General features: G+C 42.3%; 1 protein-coding gene across 1 annotated transcript in view; it reads right to left on the bottom strand.

Annotated features, from left to right (window-relative positions):
- Window positions 1-25,163, bottom strand: part of LOC143961240 (A.superbus venom factor 1-like) — a 187,617-nt gene that overhangs the window by 27,458 nt on the left and 134,996 nt on the right. The window contains exons 23-26 of the mRNA XM_077470475.1: window positions 20,685-20,772; window positions 19,625-19,717; window positions 19,128-19,230; window positions 3,196-3,285 (exon numbers count right to left, since the gene is read on the bottom strand). Coding sequence (XP_077326601.1) covers window positions 3,196-3,285; window positions 19,128-19,230; window positions 19,625-19,717; window positions 20,685-20,772 — 374 coding nt within the window. The remainder of the gene's footprint in view (window positions 1-3,195; window positions 3,286-19,127; window positions 19,231-19,624; window positions 19,718-20,684; window positions 20,773-25,163) is intronic.

Genomic DNA, 25,163 nt, shown 5'->3' with positions numbered 1-25,163 from the left:
GGACTCCAGTGGCAACCTGTGAAGTTCTGGTGAACTCCATGCCCAAGAGGGTTAAGGCAGTGCTGGAAAATAATGGTGGCCACACAAACTATTGAAACTTTGGGCCCAATTTGGAAATGTTCACTTAGGGGTGTACTCACTTTTGCTTCCAGGGGTTTAGACATTAATGGCTGTGTGTTGAGTTATTTTGAGGGGACAGCAAATTTACACTGTTATACAAGCTGTACACACTACTGTACATTGTAGCAAAGTGTAATTTCTTCAGTGTTGTCACATGAAAAGATAGAATAAAATATTTACAAAAATGTGAGGGGTATACGCACTTTTGTGAGATACTGTATGAGCTCCCATGGTGAAGTATGTAGCAAACTTGGCCCATTTTTTGAATTACAACTCCAACATGACAATAAAAGTAGATCAATCGTTCTGTGCATAAAAAAGTCTTGTGGCAAGCTGATGGAGAGACCGTCAATCAGCACTACCCTCATCACCACGTGATGTTGTCACAGACAGGTCATGCCCTACATGTTTTGGCAAAATTATGTCTTCGGGGAGCAGGCGGAATGACAGCTATCATGTGTGATCATACTATATACCCTATGCCTGCTAATTAGAAAAGAAGAAAAACTTGAAGCTTCCTAATTAGGAAGTAAATTGAGTGCTCCATCTTATGGAGAAAGAATAAATGATTTGTATAATACAACCATATCAAATACAAAAACTATAAGAAAAAAAGTCATTAGCCTACCATTCAGTACTATTCATTCAATATTCTGTACAATATAAAATATCATAAAATGGACATTGGATATTAAATAACCCTTAATGACTTAACAGAAAAACAACAAAAATAGTGAAGAGAAAATCAAAAATAAATTATACTAGATATCCCTATTGAAAAAAATCTAAAAAAGCATCCACAAGTCATACCTGGGGCAATAGTTAATAGAATTCCCTAAATGTAATAATTAAAAGAAATCCAGTGTAGTGGCATAATTCACCCCCCCCCCCCCCCCAAATTAATAGCCTAGCTGTTGTTAATAAAGCTATTAAAGTAATTATAAACGTTCCATTTTTGTCTTTTTTAAATAACAAATATGTTATACTAACCTGCTCTATGCAAGGGTTTTGCATAGAGTGACCCCGATCCTCTTTTTCTGGGATCCCCAGTGGTGCTCCTGGCCACTCCTTTTCATTGAGTGCCCTCACGGAAAGCCGCTTTTCATGGGGGCACCCATGTGGGTTTGTTCCTGAGTCCTGCTGCTGTGTCCATTAAGCAGGACTCACCCCCACACCCAGTCTCCCATGTCACTGGATTTGATTGAAAGCAGCTGGAGCCAATGGCTCCTGCTGCTATCAATCTATCCATTGAGGATCCGAGACAACAGCATCAGCTGCTGGGATCATGCTCATTCTTGGAACGACCGGGTTCAGGTAAGAAAAAATGGGACTCTGGGGAGCATCTGCAGCAACCTGTAACCCGCATTGGACATACGTTTTTAAATTGTAGATCCACATTGTTTCTAAACGTGATACTTCCCTTAATATATAGCTACTCCTTCGAAGAAGATGCACATTGTCAATTCCTATAATTGCAGTACCAGCCGGATTTTTGCCATGATATTTTACTCTAGTCTGTAACTTCCTAATTGTCCTGACAATTTATTGTTGGCCACACGGACAATTAAGCATATATACAATATTATTGGTTTTACAGGTTAAAAAGGACTTAAAGTTCATATGTTCTAGTTGTCTGATTAGAACAAAGAGAGGTGATTCTTCTAGTTTTTAGTTGATTGCCCCTGCACACCTCCCATTTACGACATGGGTAGTAGTCTTTAATATCCTGAAAATTGTTTAGCTTTTTTTAGGGGGGGGGGGGGGTCTAAAACTTCACTTATGTGTGCGGACTTTCTGATTATGAGGACTTTCTTTCTGGAAACTTTTCTTTGTTTACATTAATCTCTGATATATTGCATATATATTGTTACAGTTATTATATGTTAGAATTGCCAACAATATTATTATTTGAAATAGCGCTTCTTTCCTTGCACAAAATTTAGAAAACATAATTTATTCAGTTGGAATCATAAGGGGTATGCTTATCATTTTTGCTGCATGCATAAGTCCCCTGAGATAATAAGTATCTCACCCTTCCTTACAGACATGGAAAAGGCCTGGAATTTATTTTAGAATTATCAAGGATAAAACTTTTCAAATTTATAATATTTGCCTTCTAGAGGAGACCCAATGTTTATACCAGGGTTGGTAATAACGTATTTGGTTATTCGGATAAGCAGGTTTTTTGTTCTCATTGCTTAAGTTCACCCAAAACTCTAAATATTCTAGATATACTAGCAGACACATTCTAAAACTAATCTATTTAGTCCTGTAAAAAATAAATCACTATACATACCTTTTCTATAGCCGTTCTGGTCCGGTTTCCAGCGGCAGATGCTGTGTGCAATAGAGAACCGACAAAAACTGGGAAATGCCTGGGAAGTGACTTCACCCATAAAGTTACTGTGGGACATCCATTGTCGGCTGCCTCTTCTACACACTGAAGCTGCCACTGACAGCTCAGCCTGGGACTGGACTGGAGAAGGCTGCAGAAAATGATGTGGAGTGATTTCCAGTTTTTTAAAAGTGGAATTTTAGGTTTTCGAAGTTTGATGGGCTTATATACTGTATATAGATATATTTCCAGTGTTCCAGTTGGTTGAATAGGGTACAGTGTGTGGGGGGGGGCTTTTTTTTGCATTAATTATGATTATATATTTTTAATTTAAATAACTGAAGAAAGAAGGATGGGATAGTGTTTTCTTATGATATTCTTCTGTAGGATAGGATGGGTGTGATTTAGCATGGCAATGGTATTTCCTCATGTAGGATATCTGTGCTTTAGGAAAAAATGGTGTTTCCTCATGTAGGATGTTTGAATGGAGAGGGTATGTCCTCGTGTAGTATAGGTGAGATTTATGAGTGGGATGGTGGTGTTTTGGCATGTAGTATGGCTGTAATTTAGGATGGGAATAGCATGTTCTTCTGTAGGTTGGGTTTGATTTAGAAATGTGATGGTGTTTCCTGCAGAATTTAATTTCAGATGAAGATACTGACTCCTCGTGTAAGCTCCGTTCATTTTAGGACAGGGGTAGATTTTTTAGCTTTAGGGCAATACACTCATAATGCTCTTACTGTCAGCACAGAGACAGACACTTTCCTGGCAGATTCTGGCCAGTTTTACATCTTCTTCATCCAAATTATAATACTTGGTACAGTGGTTTTCTGTAAGAAAAAAAAAAAACATTCATAAGCATTCTCATAAGCAGTTCATTAATTTTGTTCAATAAACAGCTCATATCATTATCATTCGGTGTTCAACAATTAGCTGATGGTGAGTTAATCCAAACAAATCTGTCTAATAAATCAGTGGACTGCACAGCTTTCACAAAGACATATAGAGGAGCGATCCCCAACCTTTTTGACACCAGGGACCAGTTAGGTGGAAGAAGATTTTTTCCAAGGACTGGGGGGGTTGATAGCGCTTCAATCATCCTGACACCATGGGTGATATGGTGTCGGGATGATTAAAGCACATTATTTCTATGTTTCTATTATTATTTTGTGATACATACACTCACTGGCCAATATATACAGGTACACCAGTTCAATTGCTTGGTAACACAAATTGCAAATCAGCCAATCACAGGGCAGTAACTCAATACATTTGGGCATCTAGATGTGGTGAAAACACCTTGCTGAAGTTCAAACTGAGCATTACAATGGGGAAGAAAGGGAATTTAAGTGACTTTGAACTTGTCATGCTATTGGTGCCAGACGGCCGGTCTGAGTATTTCAAAAACTGCTGATCTAGTGGGATTTTCACACACAACCATCTCTAGGGTTTACAAAAAATAGTCTGAAAAGGATAAAATATCCAGTGAGTGGCAGTTGTGTGGACGAAAATGCCTTGTTGAGGTCAGAGGTCAGAAGAGAATGGGCAGGCAGAAAGACAGTAACTTAAATAACCACTCAAATTTACACAGGCTCACCAAAATGGGACAATAGAAGATTATAAAAAATGTTGCCTGGTCTGATGAGTCTCAATTTCAGCTGTGACATTCAGAAATTCAGATGGTAGGGTCAGAATTTGGTGTAAACAACATGAAAGCATGGATCCATTCTGCCTTGTATCAATGGTTCAGACTAGTGGTGGTGGTGTTATAGTAATTTTCTTGGCACGTTGGGCCACTTAGTACCAAACTCCTTTATTCAGGGAAGCCTATCCCACACCCACCTAACTGTCCCCGAGCCAGGAATCCATCTTGTTCGCTGACGGGGCGTGACCGATGTCAGGGTGAGAGGTTGCGGCAGGCTCAGACCTACCGCCTGCTCCAGCAGCTAATGCAGCCGAGGTAGAGTGGAGGAGGAGGAAGGGAGAACCCAGGACATTGAGACGCCGAGACGACGGGACGCTGTGACGTGGTGACGCCGCAAAGTAACGGAGCGGCTGGTCAGCAGAGAGCGCAATAGCGGAGGAGTGTGGAGGCCGCCGTAGATAGCTCTCCCATAGAGGAACACCGATCCCCACACAGAAAATCCCGGTGAGAGAGGGAAGAAAAACAAAGGGAGGGATAGAGCACTACTCCCCCCCCCCCCCCCCCCCCCGGTGGAAGAGACATCAGACCATAAGGTATGACCAGGAAAAGGGGGGTGGAGGAGGCGGCCGCACACAATGGGTCACAAACATTGCGCAGTGCTAAGGAGAAAGCGGGTCACTCGTCCGGGCCAACAGGCGCAGTTGCAGCAACTATAGCTTCTAAACTTGAGCGATATGCCCATACACCTAATCAGACTCCAAACCAAACACCTAAAAAGAATGTGCAAATGGGAGAGGGGCGGCAGCAGATTACAATGGCTGTGCAAAGGGCTGGAAGGAAGAGCCAGGGCTTGGTGACAGAAACATTGTCGGCAAGTTTAAATAAAACAGCAAACACAACAGCCCAACTAGACACCACAGTTGTAACAGGTGGATTATTGGAAGTACAGGAGTCCGTGAGCAATCTCTTCATAGAGAAGGGTGTTGAACAGGACTTTGAGATTGGTGTAGAAGGAGGAATTTTGATAAAAGGAAGAGAACCATCTTTAAAAGAAATTTTATCTGCGGTTAACACATGCAAATTATCATTGGATGAGGTATCAGATCAATTAAAACAGATAAGAGAAGATGTGTTAAACTTAAAAAACGAAGTACAGAAAGCTGCAGTTCATATTACAGACCTGGAGGGGAGAGTCAGCCAGGTGGAGGATGATTTGTTTCCGTTAAAACAAGAGATGCAAGTGGTGAAGGGCCAGTTAAATATGTGCATGGATAAAATGGACAATATGGAGAATATCATACGCAGAAAAAATATTAGAGTCTTAGGTCTCCCGGAGAAAAGTGAAGGCAATAGCCCTATTGAATTTATGGAAACATGGATAAAGGAAAAAGTGGGGAGCGAGAAGTTATCAAGAGTCTTTGCAATTGAAAGGGCGTATAGAATTCCGTTCAGGATGGTGGCAGGAAGAACCCAGCCCAGACCCATAATCATCCAACTATTGTCCTACAGAGATAAAATTGCCATCCTCCAAAGAGCAAGAGAACTGAGTAATCTTGAATATAATGGGATAAAGATCTCACTGTATCCGGATTTTTCCCCCGAGCTACAGAGACAGAGAGCCAAGTTTATAGAGTGTAAAAGGAAATTGCAAAGTCTTAAAGTGAATTATGCACTACTCTATCCGGCAAAGTTGAGAGTATCAGCAATGGGGGAAACCGTATTCTTTAACCACTTTCAGACCGGACCATTTTGCTGGTAAATGACCAGAGGTCTTTTTACACTTTGGCACTGCGCTGCTTTAACTGGTAATTGCGCGGTCATGCAATGTTGTACCCAAACAAAATTTGCGTCCTTTTCTTCCCACAAATAGAGCTTTCTTTTGATGGTATTTGATTGCCTCTGCGATTTTTATTTTTTGCGATATAAACGTAAAAAGACCGCAAATTTTGAAAAAAAATGATATTTTCTACTTTTTGTTATTAGAAAAATCCAATAAACTCAATTTTAGTCATACATTTAGGCCAAAATGTATTCAGCCACATGTCTTTGGTAAAAAAAAAGTCAATAATTGTATATTTATTGGTTTGCGCAAAAGTTGTCACATCTACAAACTAAGGTACGTTTTCTGGAATTTACGCAGCTTTTAGTTTACGACTGCCTATCTCATTTCTTGAGGTGCTAAAATGGCAGGGCAGTACAAAACCCCCCCAAATGACCCCATTTTGGAAAGTAGACCCCCTAAGGAAATTGATAAGAGGCATGTTGAGCCCATTGAATATTTTATTTTTTTGCCTCAAGCGATTGAATAATGACAAAAAAAAAAATTTTTTTTTTTTTTTTACACAAAGTTGTCACTAAATGATATATTGCTCACACATGCTATGGGCGTATGTGAAATGACACCCCAAAATAAATTCTGCTGCTTCTCCTGAGTACGGGGATACCACATATGTGGGACTTTTTGGGAGCCTAGCCGCGTACGGGGCCCCGAAAACCAAGCACCGCCTTCAGGCTTTCTAAGGGCGTAAATTTTTGAGTTCACTTCTCACTACCTATTACAGTTTTGAAGGCCATAAAATGCCAAGATGGCACAAAACCCCCACAAATGACCCCATTTTAGAAAGTAGACACCCCAAGCTATTTGCTGAGAGGCATGTTGAGTTCATGGAATATTTTATATTTTGCCACAAGTTGCGGGAAAATTACAAACTTTTTTTTTTTTTTTTTTTTTTTAACAAAGTTGTCACTAAATGATATATTGCTCATGCATGCCATGGGCATATGTGAAATGACACCCCAAAATAAATTCTGCTGCTTCTCCTGAGTACGGGGATACCACATATGTGGGACTTTTTGGGAGCCTAGCCGCGTACGGGGCCCCGAAAACCAAGCACCGCCTTCAGGCTTTCTAAGGGCGTAAATTTTTGAGTTCACTTCTCACTACCTATTACAGTTTTGAAGGCCATAAAATGCCAAGATGGCACAAAACCCCCACAAATGACCCCATTTTAGAAAGTAGACACCCCAAGCTATTTGCTGAGAGGCATGTTGAGTCCATGGAATATTTTATATTTTGCCACAAGTTGCGGGAAAATTACAAACTTTTTTTTTTTTTTTTTTTTTTTCACAAAGTTGTCACTAAATGATATATTGCTCACGCATGCCATGGGCATATGTGAAATGACACCCCAAAATAAATTCTGCTGCTTCTCCTGAGTACGGGGATACCACATATGTGGGACTTTTTGGGAGCCTAGCCGCGTACGGGGCCCCGAAAACCAAGCACCGCCTTCAGGCTTTCTAAGGGCGTTACAGTTTTGAAGGCCATAAAATGCCAAGATGGCACAAACCCCCCCCAAATGACCCCATTTTGGAAAGTAGACACCCCTAAATTTAGGGGTACACTAGTGAGACTAGGTAATAAATGGCGGGTGCCCTGAAACTATAAAAAAATAACTAACCAACCAGCGTCACCTGTAACAGTTATATGGTGATCACTGGTGAAAGGGTTAACTAGGGGGCAATTAGGGGGCTTTATGCGGTAGTATATGGGGGTCCCTGGCGCTATAAAAAGCTGCAGCGAACCTAAATACCTACCTGCCTAACTAGCGTCACCTGTGACACTAATACAGCGATCAGAAAAACGATCGCTTATTAGGCTGGGTTCACACTGGAGCGATGCGGGAACGCCACGAATGCGCGGCGGGTTCCCGCATCGCATGCCTCCCGGCGGCAGTTCACACTGCCCTATGCGAACTGCTGGGAGTGTCAGTGAAATGTTACTGACACCCCCAGATCAGTTCGCATATCGCAGTGCGATCTGCAAACTCGGATCGCATGGTGTGAACACCCATGCGATCCGATTCTGCTGCGGGCCAAAAAAAGGGTCCCGTGCGAATTTGCGGCGGGTGCGGCGGGTGCGGCGAATGGCTGAACTCGAATCGCACAGAGATCGGATGTGATTTGCACTGCAGTGCGGTGCGAATCACATCCGTTCTCATAAACCGCTGCAATGTGAACCCAGCCTTAGTGACACTGGCGACGGGGGGTGATCACGGGGTTAAACCTTTATTGGGGGGGTTAGGGGGGTACCTTAGAACTAAAGGGGGCTAACCCTAACTGCCCTAACAGTTATTAGTCACAAATGACACCCGCCGGGTGATCAGGGGGTTAAACCTTTATTAGGTAATAAATGGCGGGTGCCCTGAAACTATAAAAAAATAACTAACCAACCAGCGTCACCTGTAACAGTTATATGGTGATCACTGGTGAAAGGGTTAACTAGGGGGCAATCAGGGGGCTTTATGCGGTAGTATATGGGGGTCCCTGGCGCTATAAAAAGCTGCGGCGAACCTAAATACCTACCTGCCTAACTAGCGTCACCTGTGACACTAATACGGCGATCAGAAAAATGATCGCTTATTAGGCTGGGTTCACACTGGAGCGATGCGGAAACGCCGCGAATCCGCGGCGGGTTCCCGCATCGCATGCCTCCCGGCGGCAGTTCACACTGCCCTATGCGAACTGCTGGGAGTGTCAGTGAAATGTTACTGACACCCCCAGATCAGTTCGCATATCGCAGTGCGATCTGCAAACTCGGATCGCATGGTGTGAACACCCATGCGATCCGATTCTGCTGCGGGCCAAAAAAAGGGTCCCGTGCGAATTTGCGGCGGGTGTGGCGGGTGCGGCGGGTGCGGCGAATGGCTGAACTCGAATCGCACAGAGATCGGATGTGATTTGCACTGCAGTGCGGTGCGAATCACATTCGTTCTCATAAACCGCTGCAATGTGAACCCAGCCTTAGTGACACTGGCGACGGGGGGTGATCACGGGGTTAAACCTTTATTGGGGGGGTTAGGGGGGTACATTAGAACTAAAGGGGGCTAACTCTAACTGCCCTAACAGTTATTACAGTCACAAATGACACCAATGCAAAAAAAAAAAAAAAAAAATGACATTGGTGTCACTGTGACTGGGGGGCAGGGGTAATTGGGGGGGTGATCGGGGGGTAAAGGGGGGGTGTGAGTGTGCCTGGCATGTTCTACTGTGTGTGTAGAGTGTTGGTGCAACTTACTGATCCGCTCTCCTCCGTGTCGGAACGAAAAATACCGACACGGAGGAGAGAATACATCACTTCCTCTCCTGTGTTTACATTACAGGAGAGGAAGTGATGTCACCGGGGATTTCTATTCGTCGGGAGCGATCGCGAGGGGGTGGCCATGAATGAATGGTCGTCCCCTCGTCCGGGATCGCTCCCGAACGAATACAGACCGCCGCAGGCACCGGGCGGGGGCCCGATCGGGCCCCCGACCCGCGGGAGGCAAGGGACGTACATGTATGTCCTTATGCCTGCCCGTGCCATTGTACCGACGTACATCGGCGTGCGGCGGTCGGCAACTGGTTAATAGTCCAGAAGAAGTTAAATTGTGGATGGAGAAAAATGAGTGCCAGCTTCAACAGAGGGGAATAATATAATATGAAAATAGAAAGAAAATAGATACTATCACGGGATGTTGATTTGGACTAAAAGGGGGAATGCTATTACTTTGCTCCCTTTTTTCTTTTTTTTTCTCCTCCCTCGGCTGCAAAAGGGAATATTTTTATGTCTTAGAAATAAGAGTAATAGGAGTGGGTTGGTAGGTTGGGTAGGTGGGAAGGATATATCACCTTGGGAAAAAAAAAACCTTGGCGCATGGGCGCATGGGCGCATGGGCTTGTCTGTGTGGGTTTTATTTTTCCATCGCGGGAGCTGCGATGCAATCATTGTGCCATCCCTCTCCTCCCCCCGCACTTTAGGTGTCTGGGAGTGTTGGGCGGGCATCTCTCTTTGCATCGGCGCCACGCCCATCACGCTGTTAGCGTGGTGGCGGGTTTGCCGAGTATCTGACGCCTGTGATGACGTCATGATGCCGGCTCCCAGTATTTACATTCTGTGTCCCCATGGCGGTGTTTCCGCGCCTGTGGCTGAGTGTTCACTTAGCTCAGGTGTGGCCCCATCTTTTCCATTGGTTCACTGTGTGGCGTTGGCGGCATATTCTAACATCCCCCATTTGGAGCTGGCTGTTCACATGGCCAGTCTCCCTCTGGGGGTGAATGCACATCCATTCGTTGGTAGCGCTCTGTTGTGACATCATGGTATGTTTTTGTCTTTTTCCTTTTTTTTTTTTTTTTTTTTTTTTTTTTTTTTTTTTTTGCATCACACTTTATTACAAACATATATATTTTTTGGTTAGTTTATATTGGGTTTACTATTCGATTCAATCACTCCCACATATTTTTCCAATCACATGCTCACACACACACTTCAATTAGTGTGTTCACTCAGCTCAGGTGCGGCCTCACCTTCTCTATTGGCTCACTGTGTGGTGTTGGCAGCATATTTCAACATCCCCCATTTGGAGCTGGCTGTTCATATGTCCAGTCTCCCTATGGGGGTGAATGCACATCCATTTGTTGTTAGCACTCTGTTGCGACACCATGGTATGATTTTCTTTTTAATATTTTTGCAGTTTTGCTGTTCAGCTTCATTTTTTATTTTTTGCTTTTTCACATTTACTTACATTCATGTTTTTGCACATATCCACCACATCACACATGTCCTTACTTTTATATTCTTTTGGACACTCTTTACTTTGCACATTATACTTTATTACAAAAATATATTTTTCAGTCTATATTGGGCCCACTATTTGATTCTATCACTCACTCTCACACATTTTTCCAATCACTGATCACACACACATTTACACTAATACGTGTTGCTTTCAGACATTTCGGTTTTATTTATTACACACCATCACTTCTCATTACAGGAAGCTCTCCCGGTCACATTCCACCTACTTTGTGACTACCGGATGTTGCAATTTTATATTATGCTGCCTCAGCTCCCGCGGTGGGATATATATCCGCGGCTTGCCCTTGGCCAGTCACCATGCATTGCGGTTGCTGTTTGGGTTGGTGAGTGCGTTTGGTGAGCCGTCTATAGATATTCTATATGTTTTCAAATATTGACATATTATATCTTTACTATATATATTCCATAGGAACTACCGATGCATCTGCTCCTGACGAGTGGAAAAATCCACGAAACGCGTCGAGCTACACTTGATGCTACAGTTAAATATTCCATATGGTCTGATACTGATCTCTATTCAGCAACCTGTTTCCATATTGTATAACATTTGGGAAAGATTTGTTTAAATACATTTTTTTAAAGATATACATATATATATATGCACCATGTGGGTACATGTGCCAGTTTTGGGCGGGTTGCCATGGTATCCATGTACCAAGGTATCTACCCATATAAATATTGTCTATTACCCTGATCTTATGGTACTATGTTTGTACTAATCTGTTCATCATGTTTATGCTTTTTACATGTGCTCTGTATTAAATCAATAAATATTTTTTATGATGTATGTCATCAATTGAATATTATTTATAACTCGCCTCCACTATCCAATCGCTTCATTTAAAGTCCCAAATTCCCTTTTAGTTCGTATATCACCTTGGGAGGCCATAACGGTCATTTTGGAAGCCCCTTAGAAGGGCCCCAAGTGGTGTATGGGGTGGGTGGGGAGGGGAAGGGGAAAGAAAAAAGGGATGGTGTGTTTGAATGGATGAATGATAGTGTGAGAAAGGAGGTTGAAGGGTTAAGGAAGGGTATTGGAAGGTACGGTAAAAGATTGTTATTAGCACAAAAAACACTTAAACACAGAGTGTATGAGTGGAATAGAAATAATAATGGTGGTTGGCGAAAAGGTCACAAGAAAATGAAATTGAGTGAAGCACAACGCAATCGTTTGTTAAACGTTTATAAAATGTGTTAAAATGTGTACATGGAATATAGCAAATTCTAGAAATGAAATATGAGTGTGATCTAAATAGGGAGCACTGGAAAATAGTAGGGGGAAGACCATGGGTTAATAACACAGAGAGTGCATATAGAATGGAGAGCAGAAGTCTGACATTGTGACTTTGGGCTTAAGTATGGGAGTAAGAAGCAAAGTAGGGAATTTCACTAAAAGTGTAAAAATTTGTTCTTGGAACGTGCGGGGGGTGAAGGAACAGTTGAAGAGGCGTGCGATATTTTATATGGGAAACACGGGGAATTATGGGATGCTCTGTTTGCAGGAGACCCACCTGGACCGAGATACAATCAGTGTGCTAAGACACAGGAAGTATAAGATACAATATCATTCTACGTACACCTCTTATTCAAGGGGGGTAAGTGTCCTGATAGATCCTGGGTCAGGTTTATCCTGCAGGCAGAGCATCATAGATGATAAAGGGAGATATGTGTTTCTGTTTTGCGGTATAGAAAACCAAGTATGTGTGATTGCAAGTGTGTATATCCCACCACCATTTAATGCGGAAATATTAAATGAACTGTTGAAATTTATAATTGATAAGCCTGGAATCCCGGTTATAATAGCGGGGGATTTTAACATGATAATGGACCGGAAAATAGATAGGTTCCCACAGAGGGCAGGTAGTAGGGAGGGACCCAGTGGGTTGCTATTCCAATTCTGTGAAGAAACAGGTTTTGTGGACATATGGAGAAGGTGGAACCCATTAAGGAAACAGTATTCTTGCCATTCCAGGACGTACTCCACCTTGTCCAGGATCGATATGGTGCTATGTAATGAAGAAGCGCTGGGGATGGTGGAGAAGGTGGAGTACGAACCAAGGGGAATCTCAGACCATTCACCTGTAACTCTCTCAATGACAATAGGGAGAGGATGCAGTAGAAGGGAATGGAAAATAAATCCATTCTGGTTAGAATTAATGGATAACATGGAGGGGGTAAAAGCGAATTTAAAAGAATTTTTGAGTATAAATGTAGGTTCTACATCTTTGGGAATAATGTGGGATGCCCTGAAAGCCTTTCTAAGGGGACTAATAAAAAAGATATCCCAGATTAAAAAAAATGGGACAGCTAAGGAAATAGAAGCAAAAGAGAAGATAAGGAGGTCAGAAGAAAGGTATTTAAGGTCCCCTTCAGAAGAGAGTTATAGAGATTGGGAGGAGAGTCAGGTAGACTATAAAAGACTTATATGGGAGAAAGAGGAGAAGAAAAGGCAGTTCCAGAAGCAGTCCCTCTTTGGAGAAGGGGAGCAAGTGGGGAGAGTTTTATCATTAATTGCCAAATCAAATAGTTCATCCCCAATAATACCGGCAATCTTGGACAGGGAGGGAGGTATAAGGAAGTCAACACCTGAGATAGTGGAAGTGTTTAGAAAATATTACGAGGAATTATATAAAATCTCAAATCCCAATGTAGAAGGGGAAATGCGGGAATTTTTCGGGAAAATAACACTACCCAGTTTATCGGAGGAAGATAGGGAGGGTTTGGAGGCCCCATTGACTCTGGAGGAGTTGCAAAAAGTAACAGCAGAAATGATAAATCAGAAGGCCCCAGGTCCGGATGGACTACCGATAGAGATTTATAAAAAATTTGGGGATATACTTTTACCTGCTCTCCTACAGGTGCTTAATGGGGCCTTTGAAGCGGGGAAGTTGCCGCCATCAATGATGGAAGCCACAGTGGTGGTCTTGGCAAAAGAAGGGAAAAATCAATTGGAGACTGCATCATATCGACCTATATCGTTACTGTGTTCAGATGTTAAGATTCTGGCAAAAGTACTTGCAACAAGGGTAAAAAATATAATTACAAAACTAGTACACCAGGACCAAACTGGGTTTATCCCAGGGCGGTCCACAAATATGAATGTGAGACGTGCCTATTTAAATATTCAGATTCCGTCAGAAAATGAAGGGAGCAGAGCAGTCATGTCCTTAAATGCGATGAAAGCCTTCGACAGTGTGGAATGGCATTATTTGAGGAAGGTGTTAACAGAATTCCAATTTGGGCCGAGATTTATGCATTGCATAAGAGTGCTGTATACAGGACCAAGGGCGAAAGTAAGGATAAACGGGGAATGCTCAGAGGGGTTCCACCTGGAGAGGGGGACAAGACAGGGGTGCCCTTTGTCGCCCCTGCTTTTGGCCCTCTCGTGGAGCCTCTGGCCGTAGCCTTGAGAGAGGCGCAGGATATTAAGGGATTTAAAAGGGGGAATGAAGAGGAAAAGGTCGCTATGTATGCAGATGACGTGCTACTGTTTTTGGGGGATACGGGGCCCTCATTGATGGCGGCAATGACATTAATAAAAGAATTTGGATATTTTTCTGGACTTGTAATCAACTGGGAAAAATCAGTCCTCCTTCCAGTGGATCCCCTGAATACTCCATTGCCAGTACAAGTATCCCAAATTAAAATAGTTAAGCAAATGAAGTATTTGGGAGTTAACATGACGCCAGATCCGAGGCAGTACATAGCAGGGAATTTAGTACCACTTATGTCAAAATTAAAGCGGAAAATCAAAGTATGGAAGAACCTCCCCCTGTCAGTAGCTGGTAGGTGCAACTTAATAAAGATGGTGTGGATGCCTCAAATATTGTATGTTATACAGAATTCACCAGTTTGGATTCCAAAATATTGGTTTAAAAAAATGGAAAGTTTGTTCAGAGAAGTAATATGGAAGAATGGAGTGGCAAGAATTCGTTTACAAGTATTACAGAGACCAAGGGAATTGGGGGGGTTGGCACTACCCAACATGAGATATTATTTTTTGGCTGCACAATTACAGTATATGAAAGGAGGTAATTTAGTAGTAATAGAGGAGAAGGGAGGTTGTCCTTTGGGGTGGGATACCCCGCATGATACGGTTGTGGAAGCAGTGGAGGCCAATTCATTTAGGTCCAGATGCCCTACAGTTCAACTGATGGTCAAATGTTGGGAGGAGGTAAAAGTAATTTTGGGCTATAAAGGATATATGGAATTTTCCCCAATATGGGAAAATAAAAATTTAGAGGAAATTAAAAAAATGGGGAGATTAGTAGAATGGGATCGGAGGGGCGTCCACTTCTTGGCACAACTGTACAGGGATGGGAGGTTGAAAACATTTCAGGAACTAAGGGATGAATATGGGTTACCTGCCCATACCTTCTTCAATTATATACAAATAAAACATGCGTTAGAGGCACAATTCAGAGGAAGGGTTTTGGAGTGGAGCAAGATGCCAGTATTCAGGAGAATTATAAATAGTAATACATCGAAAGGAGTTATCTCAGATATTTATGGGTACCTAAAAAGAACAGAACAAGAAGGGGTGATAGAGGGAAAAAAAAGGGTAAAATGGGAGGGAGACGCGGGCCCAATATCGGTTGAACAGTGGGAGAGGGTTTTGGCGCTGGGCGCGAAAGTTTCATTATCCCCATCACATATTATATCTCAAATGTATTTAATACATAGGGTATATTATACCCCCCTTAAGTTGTTTAGGTTTGGGAGTAGGCAGGATGCAGAATGTCCAAGATGTGGAGATCGAAGAGGGGATTTGATACACATGATCTGGCGATGCCCAAGATTATATAGATATTGGGAAGGAATAATAGGAAAAATAAATCAAGTGCTTGGGTTATCTTTAGAAGTAGAAGCCAAAATCTGTATAATGGGATTGATAGAAGAGGAGGAGGTCCTGGGGGATATCCAGATAGCGGTAATCAGATGCCTTTTTCAAGGGAGAAAACGAATCGCGTACAAATGGCAGAGGAGGGAAGCACCCACAGTAAAGGAATGGATGGAAGTAGTAAAGACATAATAAAAAAGGAGGAATATATATATAGGAAAAGAGGTAATTATAGGAAATTTGTTAAAATTTGGGGAAAGTGGTGTGAGTAGAGAGCAAGAGTGAAAGGGATGTAAGAGTTATGAATGAAGGAGAGAGTGAAAATGGGGAGGGGAGGAGGGAGGGAGAAAGGAAAAACCAGAATGTTTAATTTTGTATTTATTTATATTTTTTTGATAAGTTGGGTTAAGGTATCCCCGCGCTGTCGTCAGGGGCCTAAACTATTTAAAAGGATAGGTTGCAGCAAACTACCGACAGGGGTATGAACCCTAACCCCCAGATAATAAAAGTGAAAATCAAACAGATGGTGTTGCGCTACCTGAACTAGATATAAATATAAATATAAAGAGCCTAATACTGGAAGAAATAAAATCTAGCTATAAATCAACTAACCTATCTTAAATAAAAATTAAGGTGCCTTGTGCTAGTGTATTATAAAACTTAAATTCCAGAAATCATGTGTTTATATATCAACATAAGTAACTAAGTAAAAGGAAAAAATATTCCATAAAGTGCAAATGTCTTATGTTAAAACGTGCAATTCATAGTGCATGATTACAAAAAATGGTAAAATACAGTCTTTAGTGAAATTAAATAAAGTGACAGTGATAATTGGTTCCGTAATCTTCTCAAAAAATAAAAAAAATTATTAAATATATATATAAGACAGTCTATATAAAAGCTGAGATAGGTGCTCAGTGACTTGTTCAGTGCTTCTCAAAAAGAAAAACAGGTGCCAGCAATCGTGTTGTAATTTCTGTGTCTCCAGTATACACGGCACACTAGGTAAAATGGCCCCTTACCTTACTGCTGTAAGGTAAACAGCAAATCAAGCAGCAAAAACAAGGGTCCAGGGATTCTATCCCAATTCCTAGCAGGTGGATATTGGTCCCCTCAGGTAGGTATTTTTCCTCTCAGATAGTTTCCATATAGATCTTTGGCTTCAGTATAACTCCCAGAGGTCTCATAGGAAAGATAGAGGTACACTCGGATGGTGAAGTACGTTCGTAAAATTTATTATAACGATATATAAAAAAGAGGTACTCACAAACATACGATAAAATACAGCTTTAAAACGGACGAGCAATCCGCTCGTGTATGCGAACGTCACTTCCGGTATCCTCGTTCCGACGCGTATCGTCACTGGTCACGTGACTTCATCAGGGAATGATGAAGTCACGTGACCAGTGACGATACGCGTCGGAACGAGGATACCGGAAGTGACGTTCGCATACACGAGCGGATTGCTCGTCCGTTTTAAAGCTGTATTTTATCGTATGTTTGTGAGTACCTCTTTTTTATATATCGTTATAATAAATTTTACGAACGTACTTCACCATCCGAGTGTACCTCTATCTTTCCTATGAGACCTCTGGGAGTTATACTGAAGCCAAAGATCTATATGGAAACTATCTGAGAGGAAAAATACCTACCTGAGGGGACCAATATCCACCTGCTAGGAATTGGGATAGAATCCCTGGACCCTTGTTTTTGCTGCTTGATTTGCTGTTTACCTTACAGCAGTAAGGTAAGGGGCCATTTTACCTAGTGTGCCGTGTATACTGGAGACACAGAAATTACAACACGATTGCTGGCACCTGTTTTTCTTTTTGAGAAGCACTGAACAAGTCACTGAGCACCTATCTCAGCTTTTATATAGACTGTCTTATATATATATTTAATAATTTTTTTTATTTTTTGAGAAGATTACGGAACCAATTATCACTGTCACTTTATTTAATTTCACTAAAGACTGTATTTTACCATTTTTTGTAATCATGCACTATGAATTGCACGTTTTAACATAAGACATTTGCACTTTATGGAATATTTTTTCCTTTTACTTAGTTACTTATGTTGATATATAAACACATGATTTCTGGAATTTAAGTTTTATAATACACTAGCACAAGGCACCTTAATTTTTATTTAAGATAGGTTAGTTGATTTATAGCTAGATTTTATTTCTTCCAGTATTAGGCTCTTTATATTTATATTTATATCTAGTTCAGGTAGCGCAACACCATCTGTTTGATTTTCACTTTTTTGATAAGTTGTTGTTTATAATGGGTATCTAATATAATTGGGTGGGGGGAATTGGAGGTGGAGAGGTTTGGAGGGGTGGAGGGATATGGGTGGGGGAAGGAAAAGAAATAAGTATGTTTGGGGAACTATTGAATGTATTTGTTCTATAGCTGTATATGTGATTTGAATATATATTAAATAAAATAAAAAGAAGATTTGAATTAAAAAAAAAAACTGTCCCCGAGCCACCCCCATCAAATCATTCTCTGCAGCTATTACCTTTTGTACCACCAACCCCTCCCTTTAGAATGTAAGCTCTACAAGCAGGGCCCTCCTGTACCTTTTGTATTGTACTGTAATTGTATTGTCCCCCTATACATTGTGAATAATAATAATAATCATTTAAATGCCACAGTCTACTTGAGTATTGTTGCTGACCATGTTCATCCTTTCATGACTAAAGTGTACCCATCTTCTGATGGCTGCTTCCAGCAGGATACTGCACCATATCATAAAGCTCAAATCATCTCAAACTGGTTTCTTGAACATGACAATGAGCTCAATGTACTCCAATGGCTTCCATAGTCACCAGATATTACTCCAATAGAGCACCTTTGGGATGTAGTGGAATGGAGGATTCGCATCATGGATGTGCAGCACACAAATCTGAAGCAACTGCATGATGCTATCATGTCAATATGGACCAAAATCTCTGAGGAACATTTCCATTACATTGGTTGAATTTACTGTAAATTAAGGCAGTTCTGAAGCAAAAGGGGGTCCAACCCGGTACTAGCAAGGTGTACCTAATAAAGTGGCTGGCGGGTGTATATAAATAGTTCAATTCACCATAATGCAGAATCAGTAGAACCCCTGAGCTTGTTTTCCAGCAACTAGACAGTCCCTTGTCACTGTAGCCTGCCACCAAATGCAGCCTGTCTCTGTAGCATGCCACCAGATGCCAATTTTCAGGGTTCTATGTGCAGGGAGACAACTTACCAAAAATAAAACCTCTTGCAGCCTCTCCCCAACGCTACTTTTTCAAAAAGGAATCCAGCATTACAAAGTCAAGAGCAGGCAAGAATCTGGCACATGAGTAGTTGACTGTACAGGGTTCTGCTAGGAGAATCTAGAGGCGGACCCTACAGTGGTGATGTCATCAAGCCAGGTCTCTGCTCGCCCTGCCACTCACCTGATTCAGTGTGGCCCAGCTACAAACAGGCCATGAACCAGCACCGTTCCGTGACCCTGATGGTTTCCATATTCTCTATCGTTAAATTAGGAGAAATCACAATGCTGTACTTACTTGGAGTGTGAATATCATACAGCGAGATGGATGCAGGCTGAAGACGTCCCACCCTAAAAAGCTGATGTGTTTTCAATTTTAAGCACTTTTCTGCCTGAGAGATCTGAATAAGAAAAGCAGTGAAATTGGGTCAATAATATGGTAAGATAATTGATTATACAAATACTGTATGTGTAAAAGCCTGAAATTGTTCTATACCTAAAAACACAGCTCAAAGCAAATTTTAAAGTAGAAATCCAAAAACAACTTAAATCCAGATGGCCTTTCAACATACTGCTAGATTTTTTTTTTCTTGAAGAGACTTAAAAATTATTGCATAGAGTATTTGCTATAAAAAGCTCTGTACCCCAACTCCCTAATAGTCATAACACGTGTACATTGACTTAGATGTGCCAGTGCTGGAAAATCCGTACACTTTGTTCATTCTTCTCAAATCCTAGACCTCATAAAGTGGTTAAGTCCCAATAGACCACGTGACCTGCTATGTGGCTCCTTACCTTGTTGAGGTAGAGAATTAGCTTGTTTTTGTCAGAGCTCCGTGTTGTAAATTCAAAGTCGGTAATGGATTTTTCATTTATAACTTTCTTTTGCTAAAACATAAAATCATAAAATGCATATAATATCATTACGAAAATTAGATGTTCATTGAGGGTAACAGAAGAAATGGGATTACAGACTAGAGACTGGAAAATGTTGAAGGAAATAGAAGTTGTTCCTAGTACAGTATTTTCTTTATTTTCTTCTTTTTATAAGCTGCCTCCAGAACTGTGTGCCAGTGATAGGAAAGCCTGAAGGAGATTGGATTGGGCTTACATGCCCAACTGCCCTTCAGTGTTATGTGGTTGCTTTAGGTACAAAAGACGTTAAAAGCTTGTTGATGAAATCATCAGTATGGTAAGGTGACTATCCAACGCCTAGAACTCAACAGATCTTTCTGCATCTGTTTTTGGAAAGCATTTGGCCATAGTTTTGGGAGAGGTTTTGGCCCTCGTTGCATTTTCCTTCCAACACCATATTCTTTTCTCAAGATAAGATCTGTGTTGGGCATAAGAAATATCATTGTACTTGTTTGAAACAAGAATGCAAAGTTATATACTATACTAGACTATTTGTTTGACTGAATGATTAATATTTATATGTAAATTGTGTCTTAATATGAAAAATAAAAACATAATCTCCGTCTAACCTTTTGGCATGTTTGTACTAAAATGCTTGATTTTTGTTTTTTTCCCCATATATAGGCTTCATATATACACGTGTATTTTGTCAACCGTGCCAGTTCTTTTTAATGACACCCCAACAAACACACTTGCCCCTAAGCATGTAATGTAAAATAAGCAACATGTGTGGTAGGTTAATTTACTGTACCGTGAACTTGTATCCAGGGGCCATTAAAAATTAATGGCTGAAATTTATATTGAGGGCCAAAAAAATGCCAATATGCACAGATAAATGTGCACCCAATTGTAAATGGGCCCTTTTTTATCAAAATCACTGATGATGATGAACACAATCAATCCACATATTTCTCCAACACAACTTGTGTTTGACACCAACCTTATCAAGGTCATTAACATCAGGGGAAAATCCAGTTAGCATAGTTATGTCCAGGATGGATGTGGCAGAACCCTCAGATCCAAGATGACTAAGTAAAGAAGGACAACTGGTCAGTGGAACTTGTTTGAGATCTGAATGCCTAATTTGTTATATACATTTGCCAAGTACATTTTAGAAATAACTCCTTCCATGACTAAAAACTATTTTGGATGAGCCAACCAGCACAAAAGTGACTGGACATTGCTGTTTATGCAGTCTGTTTTTAATGGCATTCATTCCTCTCTAATCCTTGCAGGGATCACTATTGCACAGGTGAATACTGGCACCGCCAGACCAATTGCAACAATAAAGATGTCACCAGAAAAAAAAAAATAGTTTTTCAATCTTCCTTTATCACTTGGATAATTACTTTAATATTCAATATTAATTTAATATTCAAAGTAAACGCAAATGTCTCCATGCTCTTATTTTTTTTAAGAAGTCACTTTGAGAAACGCCCCCTTAGCACTCCTAGCTGTGGCCACCGTGAGTAAGGGCAAATGATTTGTGTATAATTTACTTTACTTTAATTTACTATAATTTACTATTTAAAATCCATCTGCTTTTAGTGTAGTCATGCAGAGAGGATGGTGTGCTTAGCTGAGAAAGCCCTTCCTCCTCACCTGGAAATGAGAGATCCGATGTTTGATGTGAAAATTACCTTTGCCTAAGCAGCATGAGTTTATATATTGTGCTGCTGCCACATTGTTTGTGGATTAAATGATTACTTAAATAAACAGGTATCTCTTCTCCCATTAGTCAGCTAATGTCACCCCAGTGCTGAGGGAGAGGGGCACAGGAGGGTTAAACAAGGATGCTGTGGAGGCAACAGACATCCTCCTTATTAACTGATGCCAATAGTTGTTAGGATGCCAGTGTCTAGAAAGGCTTTGTGCAACTAAAAGGCAGACGTGATCCACCTGCTGGCTTGTATACAATTTTTAATCAATTTTTAGGCATTTTACCAAGGCACCCCTGAAGACAACTCAAGACACCTCAGGGTGCCTGGTCACCCTGGTTGAAAAAAGCTGCCTTAAGGCTGTATTCATGTTCATTTTCATGTATGGTAATAATGTATGGTGTATACCCCTGCCCTAGGGTGAATAAAAGGACACTTTCCTTTTGTTGTGTAGTGCAAAAAAGTGTAGGCCACTTAAAGAGGTTGTAAACCTCAAAAAAAAAAAAAATCCTGCAAGGCAAAGGCATAATGAGCTAGTATGCTAGGCCAGAAAATGGATGGCTGAAGGTGCAGGTGGCCAGGGACCACTCCATCTCACAGCAAACAGATTCTCTGGAAGGAGCACCGTCCCCATCCAAAACAAGAACAGACCCTGCCTTCTGCTGGCCATCATGGATATCCTGCTGGCATGCCAGGTACCGTACCGAGCATCAACAATACACCACAGACAGGGATTGCAGACTGGGACATGGGGCATAGGAGGGCCTGCAATGATGGGCACAGTGAGGCTGCATTCATGGGCACAGTGAGACTGCATTCACAGCACAGTAAAGCTGCATTTGATGGGCACAGTGAGACTGCATTGATGGGCACAGTGAGGCTGCAATGGTGGGCACAGTGGGGCTGAATTCACAGCACAGTAAAGCTGCATTTGATGGGCACAGTGAGACTGCATTGATGGGCACAGTGAGGCTGCAATGGTGGGCACAGTGGGGCTGCGATGGTGGGCACACTGAGGCCGCATTTGTGGGCACAGTGGGACTGCATTCACGGGCAGAGTAAAGCTGCATTTGGTGGGCACAGTGATTCTGATTGTTGGGCACAGTGAGGCTGCATTGATGGGGACAGTGAGGCTGCATTGATGGGGACAGTGAGGCTGCATTGAGCTCTTGCATCAAGTCTGCAGTCTATGACCATCTCCTGTATCATGTCTGCAGTCTCTGAGGGAGTCTGGAGAGGAGTCAAGAGTGGGAGTGCCGCCGGGATGGGAGTCATGGGAGAAGTCAGACTTGTGTGGACTGTGAAGAGAAGATTATAGGATAAAACCAGAGCCACCAAGCTGGAGCCGACTGACTGAGCCATGCACAATGCACCTGAGAGGAGGCCAGTGACAGCACCACCAGGCCAGTTGGGTGGGGTCACTGATGTAAGAGGAAGTGAATAGGATAATGTAAGGGGCACTGATATAAAGGGTTCCCCTTTTATATTAGTAACCCACTCCCCTTACCTTTAGTGTATTCTTTCTGTGGAAGGTGCCCCCCCCACATTCTGAATTCCTAGGGTATATATATAAAGCCCTATGTGATTTCATATCTAGATATAAATGTGCTTTAAAATGGCTTCCCCTTTCATGAACAAGAAAATAATGACGTTATGCTGTTGGGTTGGTATAATAATGCTGTGGGGCTGGTATGAAATTTTTTCCAGGGCTGGTTTTTATTCCCAGTCCAGCCCTGCCTTTAACTTCTATCCTCCTTAGCAGCATATGCCCACCTATGCTCGGAAGTCTTGAGTATTTCACTTCACTCCTGGTGGCTGCATGGGGCAGTAAGGGAGCAGTAAGGAGAGAGAGATAAGTTAGTGGGTCTGGAGGGGATCAGAGACACAGGATCTGATTGGAAACCAGAGAGCAAAGATACCAGACCTGAGTTGGGAAAATCTAAAAATATAGGGTGAGATACAGGATTAGCTTGGGACAGTGAAGGCAAGAGGTTTACTTATAGAGAATGAGTACATTTTGGACTGTAATGCAGTTTTGAGCTTCAATTACTGTAACTTTGATAAGAAGAAGCAGAAAGAGTGACATTATGTCAGCTAGGGAAATGAGGAGAGCAGGTTCTGGATCCAGAGAATGAATGGAGGAACAAGTGTGGTAGAAAATGATAGTAATACAAAAGCTGGTCCAGATCTCGGGGTGTTGAGGTAGGCTGTGTCCCCCAGATCGTAGTTGTGATCCCTAGGTCTCTGAGAATGTATCCACTAATCCATGATGAGAGTCTTATGGGGACATTTGATGTAAGGGAGAACTCTGAAGGGGACAATTGATGTATGGGGGGCACTCTAATGGGGAAAACTGATGTAAGAGGGCACTCTGATGGGAACAACTGATGTAAGGGGGCATTTTGATGGGGACAACTGCGGTAAGGGGGCACTCTGATGGGGACAACTGAGGTAAGGGGGCACTCTGATGGGGACAACTGATGTAAGGGGGCAGTCTGATGGGGACAACTGATGTAAGGGGGCACTCTGATGGGGACAACTGATGTAAGGGGCACTCTGATGGGGACAACTGATGTAAGGGGGCACTCTGATGTGGACAACTGATGTAAGGGGGCACTCTGATGGGGACAACTGATGTAAAGGGACACATTGATGGGAACAACTGATGTAAGGGGGCACTCTGATGGGGACAACTGATGTAAGGGGGCACTCTGATGGGGACAACTGATGTAAGGGGGCACTCTGATGCGGACAACTGATGTAAAGGGACACATTGATAGGGACAACTGATGTAAGGGGGCACACTGATGGGGACAACTGATGTAAGAGGACATACTGATAGGGACAACTGATGTAAGGGGCACTCTGAGGAAGGTAGTTGATGTAAGGGGGCAATTGATGTAAGGGGCAATCTGATGGGGACAATTGATGTATGGGGGCACTCTGATGGGGACAACTGATGTATGGGGGCACTCTGATGGGGACAACTGATGTATGGGGACACTCTGATGGGGACAATTGATGTATGGGGACACTCTGATGGGGACAACTGATGTAAGGGGGCACTCTGATGGGGACAACCGATGTAAGGGGCACTCTGATGGGGATAACTAATTTAAGGGGGCACTCTGATGGGGACAACTGATTTAAGGGGGCATTCTGAGAAGTGCAGTTGATGTAAGGGGGCACTCTGAAGGGGGCAGTTGATGTAAGGGGGCACTCTGATGGGGACAACTGATGTAAGGGGGCACTCTGATGGGGACAACTGATTTAAGGGGGCACTCTGATGGGGACAACTGATGTAAAGGGACTCATTGATGGAGACAACTGATGTACGGGGGCACACTGATGGGGACAACTGATGTAAAAGGACATACTGATAGGGACAATTGATGTAAGGGGCACTCTGAGGAAGGTAGTTGATGTAAGGGGGCAATTGATGTAAGGGGCAATCTGATGGGGACAACTGATGTATGGGGTCACTCTGATGGGGACAAATGATGTATGGGGGCACTCTGATGGGGACAACTGATGTATGAGGCACTCTGATGGGGACAACTGATGTATGGGGGCACTCTGATGGGGTAACTGATGTAAGGGGGCACTCTGATGGGGGCAACTGATTTAAGGGGGCACTCTGATGGGGACAACTGATGTAAGGGGGCATTCTGAGAAGTGCAGTTGATGTAAGGGGGCACTCTAAAGGGGGCAGTTGATGTAAGGGAGCACTCTATGTAAGGGGGGGACTCTGATGGGCATAA

This window comes from Lithobates pipiens, unplaced genomic scaffold (assembly GCF_037356315.1).
Source record: "Lithobates pipiens isolate NorthernLeopardFrog02 unplaced genomic scaffold, aLitPip1_a1.2 Scaffold_8, whole genome shotgun sequence".
Taxonomy (NCBI): domain Eukaryota; kingdom Metazoa; phylum Chordata; class Amphibia; order Anura; family Ranidae; genus Lithobates; species Lithobates pipiens.
Note: the sequence above shows the minus strand (reverse complement) of the source record. Positions and strands in the feature narration are given on the sequence as shown.